The sequence below is a fragment of the Bos grunniens genome, chromosome 4, assembly GCF_055505025.1.
Source record: "Bos grunniens cultivar Pamir isolate PY7600 chromosome 4, Bosgru_T2T1.0, whole genome shotgun sequence".
NCBI classification, from domain to species: domain Eukaryota; kingdom Metazoa; phylum Chordata; class Mammalia; order Artiodactyla; family Bovidae; genus Bos; species Bos grunniens.
In genome coordinates, this window is record NC_141168.1 from 25,827,324 (window position 1) to 25,848,030 (window position 20,707).

A 20,707-nucleotide genomic window follows, 5' to 3' on the forward strand; every position below is an offset into this window, starting at 1 on the left:
CTGCAGCATTTATTGCTTGTAGACTTTTTGATAGCAGCCATTCTGACTGGCTTGAAATGGTACCTCATTGTGGTTTTGATTTGCATTTCTCTGATAATGAGTGATGTTGAGCATCTCTTCATGTGTTTGTTAGCCATCTGTATGTCTTCTTTGGAGAGATGTCTATTTAGTTCTTTGGCCCATTTTTTGGTTGGGTCTTTTATTTTTCTGGAATTGAGCTGCAGGAGTTGCTTGTATATTTTTGAGATTAATTCTTTTTCCGTTGCTTTGTTTGCTATTATTTTCTCCCATTCTTAAGGCTGTCTTTTCACCTTGCTTGTAGTTTCCTTTGTTGTGCAGAAGCTTTTAATTTTAATTAGGTCCCATTTGTTTATTTTTGCTTTTATTTCCAATATTCTGGGAAGTGGGTCATAGAGGATCCTCCTGTGGTTTATGCTGGAGAGTGTTTTGCCCATTTTCCTCTAAGAGTTTAATGGTTTCTGGTCTTACATTTAGATCTTTAATCCATTTTGAGTTTATTTTTGTGTATGGTGTTAGAAAGTGTTCTGGTTTCATTCTTTTACATGCTTTTTTGTTTATACATTATTATGACTACTTCCATGCTATCAACAGGCAAAGGAAAGACGCCTTAGAAGAACTAATCCTGCCAAACCTCAGTTTTCATCTAATTGGAAAAATGCAAATATTTGTGAAAAAGACTGGTTGATAAATTATTTGTATCCAAACAATGAAAATCTGTGCTGTCATTAAAAAGATTTTAGATATATATTTATATATTTTTAAAAACATAAATATATAAAAATTTAAAAAAATCTGCCCGTATGGAAAGATTCTCAGATTATATCATTAAGTATATTTGAAGGTACCAGAGGAGTGGATATCCATTGGCATGCATTTTAATAAACCCCTGTGGTTGTAAATATGTATTTTAAGAGCTTCCTTAAGGAAACATAAGTGACTATTCACAATGACTGTTTCTGGTTGAGTGGCACTACAGGCTAGGGTGTATGAGGACAGACTTAGACTTTATATTTTATACCTTTCTGAATATATTGAGAATGGATTGTTACAGGAGTAAAATACTTTAATAATTGAAAAATGAAAGAAACTGAAGGACTGTCAATTATTCAGCCTTTCTCCTCTTGGTGCCCTGATGAAGTGAGTTGGAGGCCATTCTGGATTATGTGAGGGGAACTGAGTGAGAGAGGAGATGGAGAGTCAATTTGAGGGTACTATAAGTGCACAGAAGACAGGAGAAGGAAAGACAAAAGAATGAATAGTCTAAAGATTAGAAACCTTTTAAAATTAGGGACAAGAAATTTTGTACCTCAGTCCACGCTCCCCTGCCTGCTTTTGCAGCTCCATAGAAGGGTCTGGAATCATTGACAGTTGTCATTTTAGAAAGCCATTCCTGAGAAAGAGACATCTTGAAGTAATTATTTTAGAAGAAAAAAAAATTTTTTTTTTATTGTGGTAAAAGTCTTTCTCCATAACTCAGCAGGAAAAGTATCTGCCTATAGTGCAAGAGACACAGGTATAAGTGGGCTCGATCCCTGGGTCTGGAAGATTCCCTGGAGGGGAGGGCATGTCAACCGACTCCAGTATTCTTGCCTGGAGAATCCCATGCACAGAAGAGCTTGGTGGGCTACAGTCCATGGAGATGTAAAAAATTGGACATGACTGAGCAGCCAAGCATGCACACAGTCACAAAATATAAAGCATACTATTTTAACCGTACTTAACTGTACAGTTCAGTAGCACGGCGTACATTCACACTGTTGTGCAACTCTCATCATCCATCTCCCAAATTTTTCACCTTCCTAAACTACAACTCTGTCCCCATTAAACTCTTAACTCCCCATTTCCCCTCTCCAGCCCCACCTCCAGCCCCTGGCACATACCAGTGTATTTTTGGACTCTATGAATTTGACTCAGTAAATCTTTAATCCAGTTTTCTGTTGATGGGTGGAGCTGTGTTCCCTCCCTGCTCTTTACCTGGGTCCAAAATATGGTGAAGCTAATGAAGATAATGGTGACCTCCCTCAAAAGATCCCAGGCATGTACTGCTATACTCAATGCCCCCAACCCTGCAGCAGGCCACCACCAACCCACACCTCTGCTGGAGACTCCCAGACACCCACAGGCAAGTCCGGGACAGTCTCTTGTGGGGTCACAGCCTTGTCTAACTCAGTGAAACTATGAGCCATGCCGTGTAGAGCCACCCAAGACGGACGGGTCATGGTGGAGAGTTCTGACAAACTGTGGTCCGCTGGAGAAGGGAATGACAAACCACTTCAGTATTCTTACCTTGAGAACCCCATAAACAGTATGAAAAGGCAAAAAGATAGGACACTGAAACACGAACTCCCCAGGTCGGTAGGTGCCCAGTATGCTATTAGAGATCAGTGGAGAAACAACTCCAGAAAGAATGAAGAGATGGAGCCAAAGCAAAAACAACACCCAGTTGTGGATGTGACTGGTGATGGAAGCAAGATCTGATGCTGTAAAGAGCAATATTGCATAGGAACCGGGAATGTTAGGTCCATGAATCAAGGCAGATTGGAAGTGATCAAACAGGAGATGGTAAGAGTGAAGAGATGGCTTTGGTCCATGTGATTGGATTGGTTAGTTTCCTGTGATTGTGGTTTTCAGTCTGTCTGCCCTCTGATGGAGAAAGATAAGAGGCTTATGGAGCTTCCCGAAGGGATAGACTGACTGAGGGGGAAACTGGGTCTTGTTCTCATTCTGGGTATCTCATATAATTGGAATCAAACAATATTTGTCTGCACCTAATGTATATTGAAATGCATTCGTAAGGTTACTTTAACAAATGTCCTCAAATGTCCTACAATAAAGAAGATTGTACCTTCTTTATTTTTCCCTGTGCTATACAGTAGGTTCTCATTAGTGACCTGTTTTTACATAGGAGGGTATATATGTCAATCCAAAGCTTTCAGTTTATCCTCACAGTCTACCCGCCTTGGTGTCCATATGTATGTTCTTTACATCTGTGTCTCTGTTTATGCTTTGCAAACAGATTCATCTGTACTATTTTTCTGGATTCCACATATATGCATTAATATGCAATATTCGTTTTTCTCTTTCTGACTTATCTCTGAATGACAGTCTCTAGGTCTATCCATGTCTCTGCAGTCTCATTCCTTTTTATGGCTGAGTAATGTTCCATTGTATATATGTATCATGTCTTCCCTGGGACTTCCCTGGTGGCTCAGATGGTAAAGCGTCTGCCTGCAATGCGGGAGACCTGGGTTCAATCCCTGGGTTGGGAAGATCCTCTGGAGAAGGAAATGGCAACCCACTCCAGTACTCTTGCCTGGAAAATCCCAAGGATGGAGTAGCCTAGTAGGCTACAGTCCATGGGGTTGCAAAGACTTGGACATGACTGAGCGACTTCACTTTACATCATATCTTCTTTATTCATTCCTCTGTTGATGGCCATCTAGGTTGCTTCAGTGTCCTGGCTATTGTAAATAGTGCTGCAGTGAGCATTGGGGTACGTGTATCTTTTTGAGTTATGGTTTTCTCTCAGTATATGCCCAGGAGGGGATTGCTGGGTCATATGGTAGTTCTATTTTTAGTTTTTTAAGGAACCTCCTTAGGCTTCCCAGGTGGCTCAGATGCTATAGAGTCCCATGTGCAATGCAGGAGACCCAGGTTCAATTCCTGAGTTGGGAAGATCCCCTGGAAAAGGGAATGGCAACTCACTGCAGTATGCTTGCCTTGGAGAATCCCATGGACAGAAGAGTCTGGCGGGCTACAGTCCGTGGGGTTGTCAAGAGGTGGACACAACTGAGCAAATAACACTTTCACTTTCACAGAACCTCTGTACTGTTCTCTATAGTGACTATATCAATTTACATTCCCACCAGCAGTGTAAGAGAGTTCATTTTTCTCCACACCCTCTACAGCATTTATCGTTCGTTGATTTTTTTGATGATATCCATTCCAACTGGTGTGAGTTTTGATTTGTAGTTCTTTAATAATTAGTGATGTTGAGCATCTTTTCGTGTGCCTTTTGGCTATCAGTCATTTTCTTTTAAAGAGTTAGGTTTGGGGAACTTGGGATTTGAGCATGAGGCTCTCTGTCATTGTTTTTTATGCCGGTAATCAGTATACAATGGAATATTACTTAGTCATAAAAAGGAATGAGATTGCAGAGTCATGGATAGACCTAAAATTATGTATGTACTTAGTGTATGTGACTAATGTCTCTTTTCCCTCTAGAACGTAAGCTCCATAAAGGCAAAGACTTGGTTTTGCTCCCTGCTGTGTTCTTTAGATTTAAAATGGTCTTCTATCCAATAATTTTTATGTTTATCCAAAGAAGATACTCAATAAATATTTGTTGAATCAGTAGTTTCATTAAAATAATTATGGGGACAAGTGGAATTAAGTATGGGTGGACTCCACAAAAGAGAAAACTTTAATCTTATGGTAATAATTTGATTTTTCTCAGTCTGACTAAGGACATGACTGGAAAGGAAGATGTGTACCGAGGCCCAGCCATCAGGGCTCTCTGCAGAATCACTGATGTAAGTTCTTTGCTTTACTGAGGCATCAAAGGGGACCTGTGTTTATCTGCAGGTGGCCATGTAAATTTAGTAGGATTCCTTGTCTGACTTTGTGATTCAGCAGCAGCAGAGAAACACGACTACCAGAAAGGCTTTTGTGGCTCCAGGCTTTTTTTCTTCTAGATTTTTTTTTTCTTTTGTTTATTTAGATTAGTCTATTTCTCTCCATATTTACTCTCATGAATTTTTGTCATAGAGCACGTTGCTCATAGGAAACAAAAGCCATTTGAATTTAGCTTTTTTATTTTTATAAAAATTTGTTGATGTGGACCATTTTCAAAGTGTCTATTATGTTTGTTACAACATTGCTTCTGTTGTTTATGTTCTGGTTTTTTTGGCCAAGAGGCATGTGGAATCTCAACCCCTTGACCAAAGAATTGACCCTCCCACCTACTGGAAGGTGAAGTCTCAACCACTGGACCACTGGGGACGTCCCAAATTTAGCTTAAAAAAAACCTTTATTACAAAATACAAATCTCTCAGAATTTGAGGTAAAACTTACAACCAGATGTCAGAACTTTCTAGAAATAGGACAGCTGTAAGGATCTCAACAGCAAGATTTCCAGGTATTTACTATTATGATCCATTATTTATGAGGCTCAAGCCTCCTCATTTAAATATTTAGGAGAAAGTCTGACTAGCTGTCAGCTAGCCAGTGGCTTGTGTCCACCCGGATCTAAGTCAGGTGTTTAACCTTGACTTAGTCTATTGTATTAGAAGGAATGAGGTTACAGAGTATGTAAGACTGTCCCATTCTTGGAACTTTGCAGGAAGGGTTAAAATAAAGGGCAGACTGGGCATTGCCAAGCAAATTGAATAAGATCTTGGCTATATTCATGATCGGGTATATTTTATGTATACATTTGCATTCAATTTTCAAAGGTTGAGCAGGATTAAATGGTAAATCTGGATCCTAGAAGGAGTAATAGAAATAGTTTAATGTTTTTCAGTGCGTTACTTTGTTGTGGTTGCTTTTGTTTTTACCATTAAATCGATAGCATAAGACTTGACCATGCCAGGGCTAGCAATAAGCTTCTCTTCATCTAAGTAATTGAGCTTGGTGTGTGTACCATCCTTATTTAACACCACCTTGCTGGGGCTAAACTTTCTTCCAGGTAAGTTAAAAAGAACTTTATTTTCAGAGGATTTCATGTTGAGGACTCAATATAATTAGCATATTCCACATGTAATTTCTTATGTATTTGAAATAATCAGAGTTTACAATTCATTTATAGAACTTTCTGAGATCCATATGAAAAATATTAGGTTGGCCAAAAAGTTTGTTTGGGTTTTTCTGTAAGATGTGCAAAAGCTCAAATGACCTTTTTGACCAGCCAATATATGTGCTACACATAGAGGTATCTAAATGACTTCAAAAGCATCCCCATTTAGGAATTCCTTTTATAATACCTCTGGTAGGTTCAGCCTTTACTTGTGTATTTCCAAACTGGGATTCTCCACTTTGAGACCATTTATTTCATTGTGGAGCAGTTATTCCTTTTCTTATGTATACTCTAAAATGTTCCTTCTTGAAGCTGCCACTTGGTTGTTTGGGTCCTGTCCTCTGGGATCTGATAATTATATGATAAGCCTTTTAATACATTCTGAATATTTGTGCAGAAACAGATGTGTGACTTGTGTTTGTAGATTATTTTGAAGAGGTAATTTTGCATGAAAATGTCTTACTTCAGCCTTTTTCTTTATGAATGTTCTTAGGGAACAATGTTGCAGGCCATTGAGAGATACATGAAGCAGGCCATTGTGGATAAAGTCTCCAGTGTATCGAGTTCAGCATTGGTATCTTCCTTAGTAAGTGGACAAGTAGCTGATTCTCATGCATGGTACAGTTTCTAGTTGCAAAAACAAAATATCACTATGATTCTCTCACAAATGAAACATTAAAAAATATGTATACATTTCTGTTACTTCATACAAATGCCTTATCTGACAAAGGAACATTGAACAATTAAAATGGGCAGTTAAAAGCATGAAATTTTCATGTGTTTGAAAGGTTTTGGTCATCAGAAAGGTATGTTGTACATATAATACAGATGGGGGATAAGGGTGGGATGAAGGTCAGGAAAGAAACTGAGAGTCAGTCTCTTCCTTTGACTCTTCCTTTATGACCTGCCCTTGTGCCTCTTGTTTCTTCGTCCTCTGTTTTTGTTGGTGCCTTGTGTCTGCAAGTGTCCTTCAGTCCAAAGTCGACTGTCCTGCTACTAAATTTTCTCCCAGGAAGTGCTCTTTGTTTTAGTAATGTCTTTTCTTTCTCTTTTTCACCAAAACAAAATTTATTCATGACAGCCTATCACATTGTATTTGATTAAAATTGGGTACTAATGTGTGAATGGATTAGATCATCTGAATCACGAGAGTTGCTGGTTCTGGAGTATAATTGGTCAAGTTTTACAGCAGGTACTCTACTTTTTTACAGCACTCTGTTTTTTCTTCCAGGTGAGTTTCCTGGAAGTAAAACCTCTGATGTTGACATTATTTAAGTACCATCTTATTAATTATCCATTCCCTTCCCGTCCTTTCCCTCTCATCACTTCCCTTTATGCGCCTCTCCCAGCCCACAGACACACGCCGCCTTTGCACAGGGTCTTGCACAAGTGTGTCAGGTTTACTCGTTGTCTCAGAGACTGAAATAGACGTGTAACACTGTAAAGTTGTTTCTTTTTTTTTTCCTGGAGATGTCTGTTAGTGATTTTCCAAGAAAACTAACTCAACGTTTCTAAACTTTTAGTGACTGTGCATGATCTGTTCTCAATTTTTTCTGTATTTAGCACATGATGAAGATAAGCTATGATGTGGTTAAGCGCTGGGTCAATGAAGCCCAAGAAGCTGCTTCAAGTGATAATATTATGGTCCAGGTACTGTCACTGAATCACCTTAGCTTATATCTCTAGATCAGCTTTCTGTAACCCTACGTTTTAGGGGCAGTTTATTGATTCTTCAGATGAGTATTAGCTAAAGACTAATATTAAGAATTTAATATTAAGTAGCTTGTTTGTGCATATTCTCAAGTAAGTATCCCCTAATTATGATTTACCCTGGTAGTATTTAGTAGCTGTCAGAATGTTTGAGAAAGATTCTTATATTCAGTGATATTTGAGATGCTTATTCCAAAGGTCATAATTCATTTTAGTCCTTTGTTTGAAAATTAATTTGTGAAGGTGGATGTTCAATTCCAAGCTTTTCAGGCCTTGATTATACTGTTTGAGTTGCATGCTCAGTCGCTTAGTCAAGTCATACTCTTTGTGACCCTATGGACTGTAGCCTACCAGGCTCCTCTGTCCATGGGATTTTCCAGGAAAGAATACTGAAGCATGTTGCCATGCCTTCCTCCAGGGAATCTTCCTGACCCAGGGATCGAACCCATGTCTCCTGCGTCTCCTGCATTGGCAGGTGGATTCTTTACCACTGAGCCACCCGGGAAGCCCAAAACCCATGACCCAAAACCCAAAACCCATGATTATATTAGACATAAAACTGTTTTGTTGGAAGGATCTACTTTTGATATTCACTAGGCTATTCTTAATTAAAAGGAACAAGATTAAATTCTTAACTGGCCATTTTTGTATAAAATACCCCATATGTGTTTGAGAGAGTACTTACTTATTCCATTTCAGCATTTACTTCTCATGTTAGCATATTCAGTTATGAGGAAATAAAGTAGTAATTTTTCCCTTGGGAAACATTCTCACCCTCCTAACTCTGATCATTGTGTTTTTACACAAAGTGCCATGATAATTACATGCCTTAAACCTACTTTAGGAGATGAATCTATTAACCACTAACATAACCACAGATGATTTAAAGCCACTAAGCAAGACCTGTAACACTGGTTAAAGCCTTGGACCTGAGAGCCTTTGTCCTAAGGATGGATGGGGCAACGCTGAATCTGCTAGAGCCGTCTTCAGATTGTATGTCATCCCCTTAATACTTACCTAATCTGAATTAACAGGGTAAATTAAAAACTCATCCTTTCAATCATGCCTTTGTTTGATTCAGCATGGAAAAGATAATTCCCTTTGTATACGTTAGAGTTGGGTATATTTTTATTAAAAACCTGGCTCTGTATGATTGCATTTTTATGTCAGTTTTATCCTCTTCCTATTCAGCCTTCTTTCTGTCTTACATTCTTTTTCTTGTTCTTTAGTACCATGCATTGGGAGTTTTGTATCACCTTAAAAAGAATGATCGCCTTGCTGTTTCTAAGATGTTGAATAAATTTACTAAATCTGGTCTCAAATCACAGTTTGCTTACTGCATGTTGATCCGAATTGCCAGTCGCTTACTAAAAGAAAATGAAGAGGGGTAAGTGTTTTCATCTAAACCTAAGTAATTTTCCATTTGCTGGTTAACATGCCTCAGAGTTTATTTCCTTTATGAATATTTTTTGGGCAGTGCTGACTTTTCAGAGGGATTTGGTGTTTTCCAAATTAAGAAAAAAAATCATGGAATTCCTAGTAACACAGCTTTTATTTTTACCTTAATGTATGCTCTGGTATGGGCTTCCCTATTGGCTAAGTGGTAAATAATCTGCCTGCAATGCAGGTTCAATCCTTGAGTCAGGAAGATCTCCCGGAGGAGGATATGGCAACTCATTCTAGTAGTCTTGCCTGAAAAGCCCCATGGGCAGAGGAGCCTGGTGGGCGATAGTCCATGGGGTTACAAAGAGTTGGATGTTGCTGAGCACACACATGCTCCAGTATATGTACTTAATAGGGTATGACCACTAATAATACAATAAATAACAAACTGATATTGAACAAAAAAATACTTACCGTAGGTTATATAATAATTAAATGTGAAAGCTAGACGTGACCTTAAGAATCTTTTCTTTTTTATTTTTATAAAAGAGAATGTTGAAGTATTGCATTTAATGATTTATTTAAATAATTTATTCATTTAAAGCACATGAGGGAGACTAGTAGAATTACACATTGGACTTCCCTGGTGGCTCAGATGGTAAAGCGTCTGTCTGCAATGCAGGAGACCCTGGTTCGATCCCTGGGTTGGGAAGATCCCCTGGAGAAGGAAATGGCAGCCCACTCTAGTATTCTTGCCTGGAAAATCCCATGGACGTTGGAGCCTGGTAGGCTACTGTCCATGGGGTCTCAAAGACTCGGACACCACTGAGCCACTTCACTTCACTTTACTTCAGGGTTCTCATATTGTTCATGAAGTAGTGTTATATTATCTGATGGTAGATAGTGATAATATAAGGATCAGTATTGTAATCTCTTGAGTAATCACTAAAAAAACTAGGAGATGTAAATGTCAACAGAGAACATAAAATGGAATGTTAGAAAAAATATTCTGTTGAGCTTCCTGCTCTCAGTAATGGTAGAGTAGCTTGGTTATATTAGCCCTCATGCAAATAATGATTATATCATTAGGTGGCTTAATGGTAAAGAACCTGCATGTCAACCAGGAGATGCAGGTTTGATCCCTGGATTGGGAAGATCCCATGGAGAAGGAAATGGCAACCCACTCCAGTATTCTTGCCTGGAAATATGGATGGAGGAGCCTGGTGGCTGTAACTAAAGAGACAGACTCAACTTAGTGACTAAACAGGAGCAGCAGCATGCTTCCCTGAAACAAAAACCCCACACTATTTGAAAGTACTGGTGAGTGGTGAAAAGCAGGTAAAAACTGAAGGGAAATGAATGCCTGAAAGACAGAAACTATACGGGGTAAAATTTGCATATATCTGGCTGGTCTCTGAGGGCATGCCACAATTTTTATATGTGGGAACCCAGAAAGCCATAGTATTTATTTACTAAGTAGACAGTGGGGTCAGAACAGTTTGAAATTAGAAGAATGATGGAAATTTACGGTGGAAATCCTGGGGAAAAGAGGGCCATAGATACAGTGAGTCTCAAAATAAATTTTCAACTCTGTACAAATCATTGTGTATAGGAGAAATACAGGAGAACTATGTACAGTTCCTCTGATTATGCATGTACAGGAGAAGACTAGTAAACCTGGCATAAAGCAGTAGCTGTCAGCTGAAAGAACTGAATGGAGAATTCAGTTGCAACACACTGTGGAGGAGATGATGTTTAGGGTTTTCTCCCAGCCAAGTTAACTGCCTGCTCCAAAAACATCTTAGATTAAAAGTCTTTGCATTTTATCATTCACAATTGTCTGTATATAGTAATAAATTTGAAAGTAAATAAAATTGCTAGAAGTGCAAGGATTTTGGAAAATGTGAGTAGCTGAGAAAAAGCAATCAATAGAAATTGGGCCTGATGTGGCCCAGATATTACAATTAGCAGATAAAAAATTAAAGCGTCGATTGTAAATTTGTTATTAAAGACTTTAGTGCAAAATAATTACAGTGAATGAATAGAGGACATGGAAACTAAAAAAGCTAAAAAAAATGTTTAAGAACTTAAAAGTTCTATATCAGAGTTCAACCAGAGAAGCAGAACTGATAGGAGTTAAAAATATGAAGAGGTTTCTGGTTTTTTTTCCTTTTTTTTTTTTTAAACACTTTTTTTTTAACATGGAATAAACAGCATAAACAGTTTTAGACCTTGCTAAGCAAGTCCAAAAACCAGTAGGATAGATTGTAGAAAAGGAAGTCCATAGGCAGTCTACAGGTCATGGGTACAAGTCAAGGCTGCTGTTCACTGGTTAAATTGGTCATCTCACATTTTACTGTAAGCAGCAAGAGGAAACCAGGTCATACCTTCACCAGTTTCCTTGGAAATTTCCTCAAGTCAGTATCCAAGTTTGTTTATAAATTCTGCTTTCCACAGAACTTGCAGGACACAATTTCACTAAGCTCTCTGTAAGTACATAACAAGGATCCATCTTACTCGTTTATAATAACAAGTTTCCTCTGATCCTCCAGGACCAGCTTTCTACAAGCAGTTTATGAACTTTCACTGGCTCTTCTTCAAGACCACATTTCTGTTAATAGTTTGTTCAAGGGATTTAGATTTTCTTCATTATGTTCACTAGAATTCTTGTAGCCTCTACCCATTATCTGGTTCCAGAAACAGTCCCACAATTTTAGGTATTTGTTGTTGTAGCACCTCACTTCCAGATACCAAAATCTGTATTAGTGTTTTATTGCTGCCATAACAGATAATCACAACATCCATAATTTCACAGTTCTGTAGGTTAGACATTAGTCTCATGGGTTAAAGTTAAAATGTTGGCAGGGTGCTGTTGCTTACTGAACAATCCACTTTCAATCTCATTAAGGTTGTTGGCCAGATTCATTTCTTTGCAGTTATAGATTATAGGTCTCTCTTTCCTTGCTGGCTGTTAGCCAGGGGTTGGTCTGTGTTGTGTAAGGTAATATATTCACAGATTCCATGGAGGAAAGCATGGACATCTTTGGGAAACCATTCTGCCCGCTACAAGTACAATAACTGAAAGGGATAATTTGCGGGGTGGCCTAACACAAAGCTAGAGATCACTGAGAAGAGTGAAAGTATTAGAGTTAGTGAACTGGAAGATATTGCTATAAAAAGTAATTTGGAGACTAGAAAGAAAACAGATTAAAGAAAAATAAACAGAGCTTCAGAGAACAATAGAATAGTATCAGGTGGCCTACCACTTGATACATAATTGGAATTCTAGAGGGAGATGTGAGAGAATGGAGCAAAACAGATGCTTGAAGAAATAATGAACAAGTATTTGCCAGTATGCATTTCTTTTAGAAGTGCAAGATTGATCTAACAGTCAATAGTTGACATAATATTCCTCATCTAAAGAATAAAGGGTAAAAATCTTAACATCTTAACAGATGCTAAAAAAGCAATTGATAAAATTCAATGGCAATTTGTAATTAAATCTCTCTTTTCAAGAATTCCCTGACAGTTCCATGGTTAGGACTTGGCACTTTCACTGCTGAGGCATGGGTTCAATACCTGATCAGGGAACTGAGATCCTGTGGAGGAGGAACTGAGGTCTTGAGGGCTTCCCTGATGGCTCAGACTGTAAAGAAGCCTCCTGCAATGCAGGAGACGCGCGTTCTGTCCCTGGGTTGGGAAGATCCCCTGGGGGAGGGCATGGCAACCCACTCCAGTATTCTTGCCTGGAGAATTCTATGGACAGGGGAGCCTGGCTGGCAGCAGTCCATAGGGTTGCAAAAAGGCGGATAGGACTGTGTAACTAAGCACAGCGCAAGGTGTGGCCAAAAAAAAAAAATCTCTTTTCAAAGCAAATAATAGGAACATTATTATTATGATAAACATACCCCCCCCAAAATCTCCAATACACTAATATTTATTGGTGAAATATGAAAGACTTTCCCCTTAAGATTATGGATGAGACTAGGATGCCTGCTTATCCTGTTTTTTAAGTAACATTTTACTGGAAAGTCCTACTTGGTACAATAAGTTAAGAAAAATATATAAAGATTTGAAAGGGGACATGAAACTATCTTTGTTTACAACATGATTGTGTATATAGAAAATGTGAAATAATCTATATATTATCTGTTAGAATTGATATGAGTTTACCAGAATTACTGGATAGGCTAATATCCAGAATCAGTTTTGTTTCTACATACCAGCAGCTAGTCAATATGAAACAATTTTGAAAAGATGGTAGGTATCATTTTAGTAAAAATCAGATCCTTAGGAATAAATCTACCAAAAACTTTGTGTATTTCTACACAAGATATAAAATGTTATTTAACAAGTATGACTTGAATAAGTAGAGGGATATATCAAGTTCTTAGAATATTCAATACTGTAAAGATACCACATCTTCTTTGATCCACTGATTCACTGAATCCTTGATCAGAATTTCAATTGACTTCTTTTAAATACCAAACAGAAATGCATGCATTTTTGTATCAAAGGACATCCCAAATGTGCTTTTTCATAATAGCCCCCAAATGAAAGCAAGTCAAACATCCATTAATGCTTTAATCAAAAAATAAAATTTGGCATATTTATAAAATCATCCCCAAGAAAAAGAAATGCAAAAAAGCAAAATGGTTGTCTGAGAGGTCCTTGCAAATATCTAAGAAAGGAAGAGAAGCAAAAGGCAAAGGAGAAAAGGAAAGTGATACCCAGCTGAATGCAGAGTTTCAGAGAATAGCATGGAGAGATAAAGCCTTCCAAAGTGAACAATGCAGAGAAATAGAGGAAAACAATAGAACAGAAAAGACTAGAGATCTCTTCAAGAAAATTAGAGGTACCAAGGGAACATTTCATGCAAAGATGGGCACAATAAAGGACAGAAATTATATTAACCTAACAGAAGCAGAAGATATTAAGAAGAGATGGCAAAAATACACAAAATAACTATACAAAATAATCTTTATGACCCAGATAACCACGATGGTGTGATCACTCACCTAGAAACAGACGTCCTGGAGTGTGAAGTCAAGTAGGCCTTAGGAAGCATCACTACAAACAAAGCTAGTGGAGGTGATGGAATTCCAGTTGAGCTATTTCAAATCCTAAAAGATGATGCTATTAATGTGTTGCACTCAATATGTTAGCAAATTTGGAAACCTCAGGAGTCTCCACAGGACTGGGAAAGATCAATTTTCATTCCAATCTCAAAGAAGGGCAATGCCAAAGAACGTTCAAACTACTGCACAATTGCTCTCACTTCACATTCTAGCAAGTTCATGCTCAAAATTCTCCAAGCTAGACTTCAGCAGTACATGAACTGAGAACCTCCAGATATACAAGCTGGATTTAGAAAAGGCAGAGGAACCAGAGATCAAGTTGTCAGCATTGGTTGGATCATAGAGAGAGCTGGGGAAATCTAGAAAACATCTAGTTCTGCTTCACTGACTATATTAAAGTCTTTGATTGTGTGGGTCACAACACAGTGTGGAAAATTATTAAAGAGATGGGAATACAAGCTTACCTGCCTCCTGAGAAACCTGTATGTAGGTCAAGAAGAAACAGTTAGAACTGGACTGGTTCCAGATTGGGAAAGGAGTACATCAAAGTTGTATATTGTCACCCTGCTTATTTAACATATATGCAGAGTACATCATGCAAAATCCTGGGCTGGATGATTCTCAAGCTGGAATCAAGATTGTCAGGAAAAATATCAATAACTTCAGATATGCAGATGACATCACCCTTATGGCAGAAAGTGAAGAGGAACTAAAGAGCCTCTTGATGAAGGAGAAAGAGGAGAATGAAGAAGCTGGCTTAAAACTCAGCATTCAAAAAACTAAGATCATGACATCTGATTCTATCACTTCATGACAAATAGATGAGGAAACAATGAAAACAGTGAGAGACTTTATTTTCTTGGGCTCCAAAATCACTATAGATGGTGATTGCCGCCATGAAATTAAGACACTTGTTTCTTGGAAGAAAAGCTATGACCAACCTAGACAGCATATTAAAAAGCAGAGACATTACTTTGCCAACGAAGGTCCATCTAGTCAAAACTATGGTCTTTCCAGTAGTCATGTACGGATGTGAAAGCTGGACCATAAAAAAGGCTGAGCACCAAAGAATTGAAGCTTTGAATTGTGGTGTTGGAGAAGACTCTTGAGAGTCATTTGGACTGCAAGATCAAACCAGTCAATCCTAAAGGAAATCAACCCTGAATATTCATTTGAAGGACTGATGATGAAGCTCCAGTACTTTGGCCACCTGATGTGAAGAGCTGGCTCACTGGGGAAAAAACCCTGATGCTGGGAAAGTCGAAGGCAGGAGGAGAAGGGGACTACAGAAGACGAGATGGTTGGATGGCATCACCAACTGGTGGACATGAATTTGAGCCGGCTCCAGGAGATGGCAAAGCTCAGGGAAGCCTGGTGTGCTGCAGTCCGTGGGGTCGCAAAGAGTTGGACATCACTGAGTGACTGAACAATAAACAACATATAGTCAATAGTATATGTACAGTAATAGAGATGAAAAAATTGTCATGGTTATTCAGTGGACATGAGTTTGAGCAAACTCTGGGAGATAGTGAAAGTCAGGGAAGCCTACCATGCTGCAGTCCATGGGGTTGCAAAGAGTCAGACATGACTGAGTGAACAACAGCAACAACCATTGATAAATGTGACCACATGGATAAATCTCAAAGAAGTCACATACAAACAAATACATTCTGTAGAGTTCTATATAAGTTAATTTCAGATTTAGCTGGCACAACTAATCTATGGTATTACAAGGTAAGATAGTGTTTATCTTTAGGGCATCAGCATAGTACTGCTTGGAAGGTGGCAAGTAGGTGGCTTCTGAAGTGTTTGAAATATTGTAACAAATTAATAGATTTGTTATAATTCATTTATGACCTGCAGATACAGTTTTTTAATAATTTACCTATGATTTAATTATGTGTCAGGTGTAACAGAGTACTGTAAAACTTAATCAAATTAAAAGGATAAGAAACAATTATTTTCCCCACACAATTTCTGTAGGCCAGGGATTTGGGAGTATTTTAGCTGAGTGGTTTCTGCTTGAGGTCTTTTGTGAGGATGCATTTAAGATATTGGCCAGAGTTGCAATCATTTGAAGGCTTGACAGAAGCTGGAAAATCTGCTTTCAGGTATCTCACACACATGACTGGTACCTTCAAGCAGACTGTTGGCAGAACACCTCAGTTCCTTGTTGGGTAGACATCTCCATATTGCTGCTTGAATGTCCTCATAATATTAAGGATTGCTTCCCTCAGAGCAGGTGATACAAGAGAGTGCCAAGTGGAAGTCACAATCATTTTTACGACCTTGTCTTTGAAAACACATCCCAACATTTCTGCAGCATTTTGTTGGATAAAAAAGGTCAGCTCTATTCAGTGTGAGTGGGGACAACACAAGGGATCGAACCTCAGGAAACATTCACTGGGGCATCTTCAAGGTGGGCACTGTGTTGGTTTTCTAGGGCTGCCGAACAAAATACCACAGACTAGGAGACTAACACAGCAGAAAGTTATTTTCTCACAGCCCTGGGGGCTAGGAAATCAAAGATCAGAATACCAGTACCAGTAGGGTTGATGTCCACTGGGAGCTTTCACTTGGGTTGGGCTGACTACCTTCTCAGTGTGTGCTCACATCATCTTCCTTTGGTGCCTGTGGAGGGAGAGAGCCAGCGAGCGAGAGAGCAGGAGTGGGAGCTGAAGCGCTCTCTGTTGTCTCTTTAAAGATTTTAATCCTGCCAGATCAGGACCCCACACTTACGACCTAATTTAACCTTAATTATTTCTTGGAGGCCCCTTCTCCAGATAGGTCACACTGTATGTTAGGGCTTCAATATATGAATTTGGTGGGAGGGATAGGGGAATGCAAGCATTCAGTCCACAATAGTTACTTCGTGTATTTTTCTGTATTTTTGTTATAATAAAATACAAAGTTAACTTTTAAAAATGGGTGATAATTTCTCAGGCCTGTACAAAGAAGTAGTCTTTAGAGTTAAAAAACAAAATCAAAAAAAGCACCAAATGTTGGTAGAATGACAGACAAAGATAAACACAGGCAAGTACATTCTAACTGAATTTTTTTTAGCATCAAGAATAAAGAAAAGGTTCTAAATTTTATGTAAAGATAATTTGACCCATAGTTTTACTTCAGGTTTCTCTCAGCTGGATTGCATGCAGGGCAGCAGTGGAGCAGTGTCTTAATAGTGCTGTTCATTTTAATTATATTTTATATTTCCTTGATTGAATACTTCCCAATTTATTTATATTCATTCTTCTATTAATTGGCATTTGGAATGTTTTCTGTTTTGAGCACTTATTAATAATGAAATGGCTATAAACAACATCTCTGTACCTAATACCACACTATGGTTTCATTACCGTAGTTTTCTCTCTTTGTATGTAAGCATGCATTTCTATAGGGTATACATCTAGGAATAGAATTGCTAGATCATTGGGTATACATCTCTTTACTAGGTAAGTTGGGCTTTTTTCAAAGTGATTGTACCGATTTACATTCTAGCCAGCAGTGTGAGATTTCCGGAGGCTTGATACTGTCAAATTTTTAAAATTTTCCTAATATAATTTTACTAATCTATATATTTTTTTATTGACATATAACTCACATGTCATAAAATTCACCTTTTTAAAGTGTATAATTCAGTGGTCTTTATAGTATGTTCACAAAGTTGTATAACCACTACCACTAACTCCAGAACACTTTTACCACCTTAAAAAGAAACCCACAACCCATTAACAGACCCATTCCCTATACTGCCCTCCCCTCAAGCCCTGGAAAACATTAATCTGCTTCCCATCTCTATGGATTTGCCTGTTCTGGACATTTCATATAAATGCAATCAAACAGTATGTGGTCTTTAGTTGTTGGTTTCTTTGGCTCAGCAGTAAAGAATACGCTTGCAATTCAGGTGATTTGGGAGATGTGGGTTCGATCCCTGGGCCCAGAAGATCCCTGGAGGAAATGGCAGCCCACTCCAGTATTCTTTCTTGCCTGGAAAATCCCATGGACAGAGGAGCCTGGAAGGCTATACAGTCCATGGGGTTGTAAAGAGTTGGATACCACTGAGTGACTGAACACACAATAATGTTTTCAGGGTTCATCTATGTTATAGAGGTATCAGTACTTCATTCGTTTTATGGCTCACTAGTATTCCACTGGGTGGCTCTATCATATTTTATTTTCATTCATCTGTTGATGGACATTTGGGTTGTTTCCACTGTTTGACTTTTATGAATAATACCACTATTAGCAGTTATTCATAATTTTTTTATGTGGACGTGTTTTTGGTTCTTATGGACATTTACCTGTGAGTAGAATCCCCAGGTCTTAATGGAACTATGTTTAACTTTTTGAGGAATGCCAAACTGTTTTACAAAGTGGTTGCACCATTTTGCATTCTTGACAGCAATGTGTGAAGACTCTCGACTTCACATCCTAACCAACACTTATTATCATCTGTCTTTTGAAATTATACATGCCATAGTAGGTATGAAGAGGTATATCAGTTGGGATTTTTTTTTCCCCATTGGAAAAGTTTTATTGAAAAAAACTGTATGAAGAAATTCTTGGTTTGACGGCAAGAAAGGCTTTATTTCCCTAACAAGTTTGAGCATCTTTTCATGTGCTTTTTGGGCATTTCTGTATCTTTTCTGGAGAAAGGTCTTTTCAAATCCTTTTCTTATTATAAGAATGGGGTTATTTATCTTTTATTTGTGGTAGTTGTTAAATATATTTTGGATACTAGAACTTTATTACACACATAATTTGCAAGTGTTTCCTCCTATTCTGTGGTCTTTTCAATTTCCTGATAGTGTCCTTTGACCAAGACTAATACGTGTGGTATTTTATTTTGGTTGCTTGTGCTTTTGTTATTTTACCTAAACCATTGTCTAATCCAAGGTCACAAAGATTTACACTTTTGCTTCTTTCTTCTGAGAGTTTTATCTTGTACACATTTTGATCTTTGATCCATTTTGAGATATTTTTTGTGTGATGTGAAGTAGGGGCTCAGTTTCATCCTTTTCATGTGGATATCCAGTTGCAGTATGAGTTTGCAGTTGTCTCAGCACCATTTTGGAGAAGGAAGTGGCAGTCCATGCCAGTGTTCTTGCCTTGGAAATCCCATGGACTGAGGAGCCTGGCAGGCTGCTGTCCGTGGGGTTTCAAACAGCTGGACACCACTGAGCATGAGCACACAACACCATTTGGTGAAAGACTGTTCTTTTTCCATTAAATTGTCTTGGCATCCTTGACAAATCATTGTGGTTTTAAGTTGTAATTTCCTAATTACTAATGAGTTTGAAAACCTTTTTCTGTACTAATTAGCCATTTGTATATTCTTTCTATTTAAATACCTTTTGGTATTTTGCCCCAATTTTGGGGGAAGGAATTTGGGTTATCTACTTTATCCTTATTGATTTCTCGGTCTTCTGCATTCTAGATGTGAATCCTTTGTTGGTTTTATGTGTTGGAAATAGTTTTTCGCACTCAAGTTTGTCTGTTCCTTTCTTGATATCTTAATGAACAGAATGTTCTTAAATATAATGTCACTCTTTTACTTTTGGAGTGATAATTTGGGTGTCTTAATCAAGAAATGTTTTCTACCCCAAGTTCTGAACTGTATCATCTGTACTGTTTTATATAAGCATTATAGTTTTAACTTTCATATTTTAGGTCTGTAATCTACCTGAAATTGTTTTTTGGATATGGTATGAGATTGTTGTTGTTTAGAAAGTCATGGACTGCAGCATGCCAGGCTTCCCTGTCCTTCGCCAGCTCCCGGAGCTTGCTTAAACTCATGTCCATTGAGTCAGTGATGCCATCCAACCATCTTGTCCTCTGTCATCCCCTTCTCCTCCTGCTTCAATCTGTCCCAGCATCAGGGTCTTTTCTAATGAGTTTCAGCTCTTTGCATCAAGTAGCCAAAGTATTGGAGCTTCAGCATCAGACCTTCCAATGAATATTTAGGATTGATTTCCTTTAGGATTGACTCGTATAAGATAGCAGTTTTTTTTCCCCATATAGATACCCAGTAGTTCCAGCACCATTTGTTGAAATACCTGTCTATACTCACTGCTATGCAATATCAGCTTTGCCATGAAATAGGCATCCTTGTATGCATTGGTCTGTTTCTCGGTTCCTATTCTCCACTGCTGTATATTTGTGTCCCTGTACCAGCGAACATTGCCTTATGATCACAGCTTTCTAATAGTGTAGGTATATGGTAGAACAAATCCCCTTTTCGTATTCATTTGCAGTAGTGTTTCCAGCTCTAGTTTTGTATCCTTATTTATATTTTCTGTGTGTGAGTGTGTGTGTATAATTTTATCAGGGATTGTTTAGCTTTCCCCTCGGTTGAGTTTTCCTCTTCCTGGAACACTCCCACCAAGACCATTAATAACAATCAGGTTCTAACCTGGACAATCTTATTCCTCAGATTTTTCATTTATTGGGACTTTTCTCTAAGGAGACCAGCCATCCCAATGACTGGTCATGCTGCCAAAATGAGTCTTTGACCTCTCATCCTTTGATCCACTTCCAGAAAGCCACAGTAGATATCTGACTTGATGCCCACCTTGCCATAACAATTTTTATGCAGGTGAGTACAAATTTCCAAGCAAAACTCATACCTGACCTACTGGAGTAAAATTTATTGGGCAAAACTCATGCGCTGGAGCAGTACTAGTTGCACTGAGCTCCACGTTGCCCTTTTATTCTAGAACAA

General features: G+C 38.3%; 1 protein-coding gene across 12 annotated transcripts in view; it reads left to right on the forward strand.

Moving 5' to 3' along the window:
- Positions 1–20,707, forward strand: part of COPG2 (coat protein complex I subunit gamma 2) — a 185,166-nt gene that overhangs the window by 36,766 nt on the left and 127,693 nt on the right. For 6 of the 12 annotated variants that reach the window (XR_015162144.1, XM_086395614.1, XM_086395613.1 and 3 more), the window contains 4 exons: positions 4,478–4,553; positions 6,309–6,401; positions 7,379–7,465; positions 8,755–8,912. The exons of 2 other annotated variants lie outside the window; for them this stretch is intronic. Coding sequence is in view for 5 of the 10 variants with exons in the window: in XM_086395614.1 (XP_086251740.1) it covers positions 4,478–4,553; positions 6,309–6,401; positions 7,379–7,465; positions 8,755–8,912 (414 nt within the window). In the remaining 5 variants the exon portion in view is untranslated. The remainder of the gene's footprint in view (positions 1–4,477; positions 4,554–6,308; positions 6,402–7,378; positions 7,466–8,754; positions 8,913–20,707) is intronic. 4 more of the 12 variants (XR_015162145.1, XM_086395621.1, XM_086395619.1 and 1 more) reach the window with 1 other exon arrangement.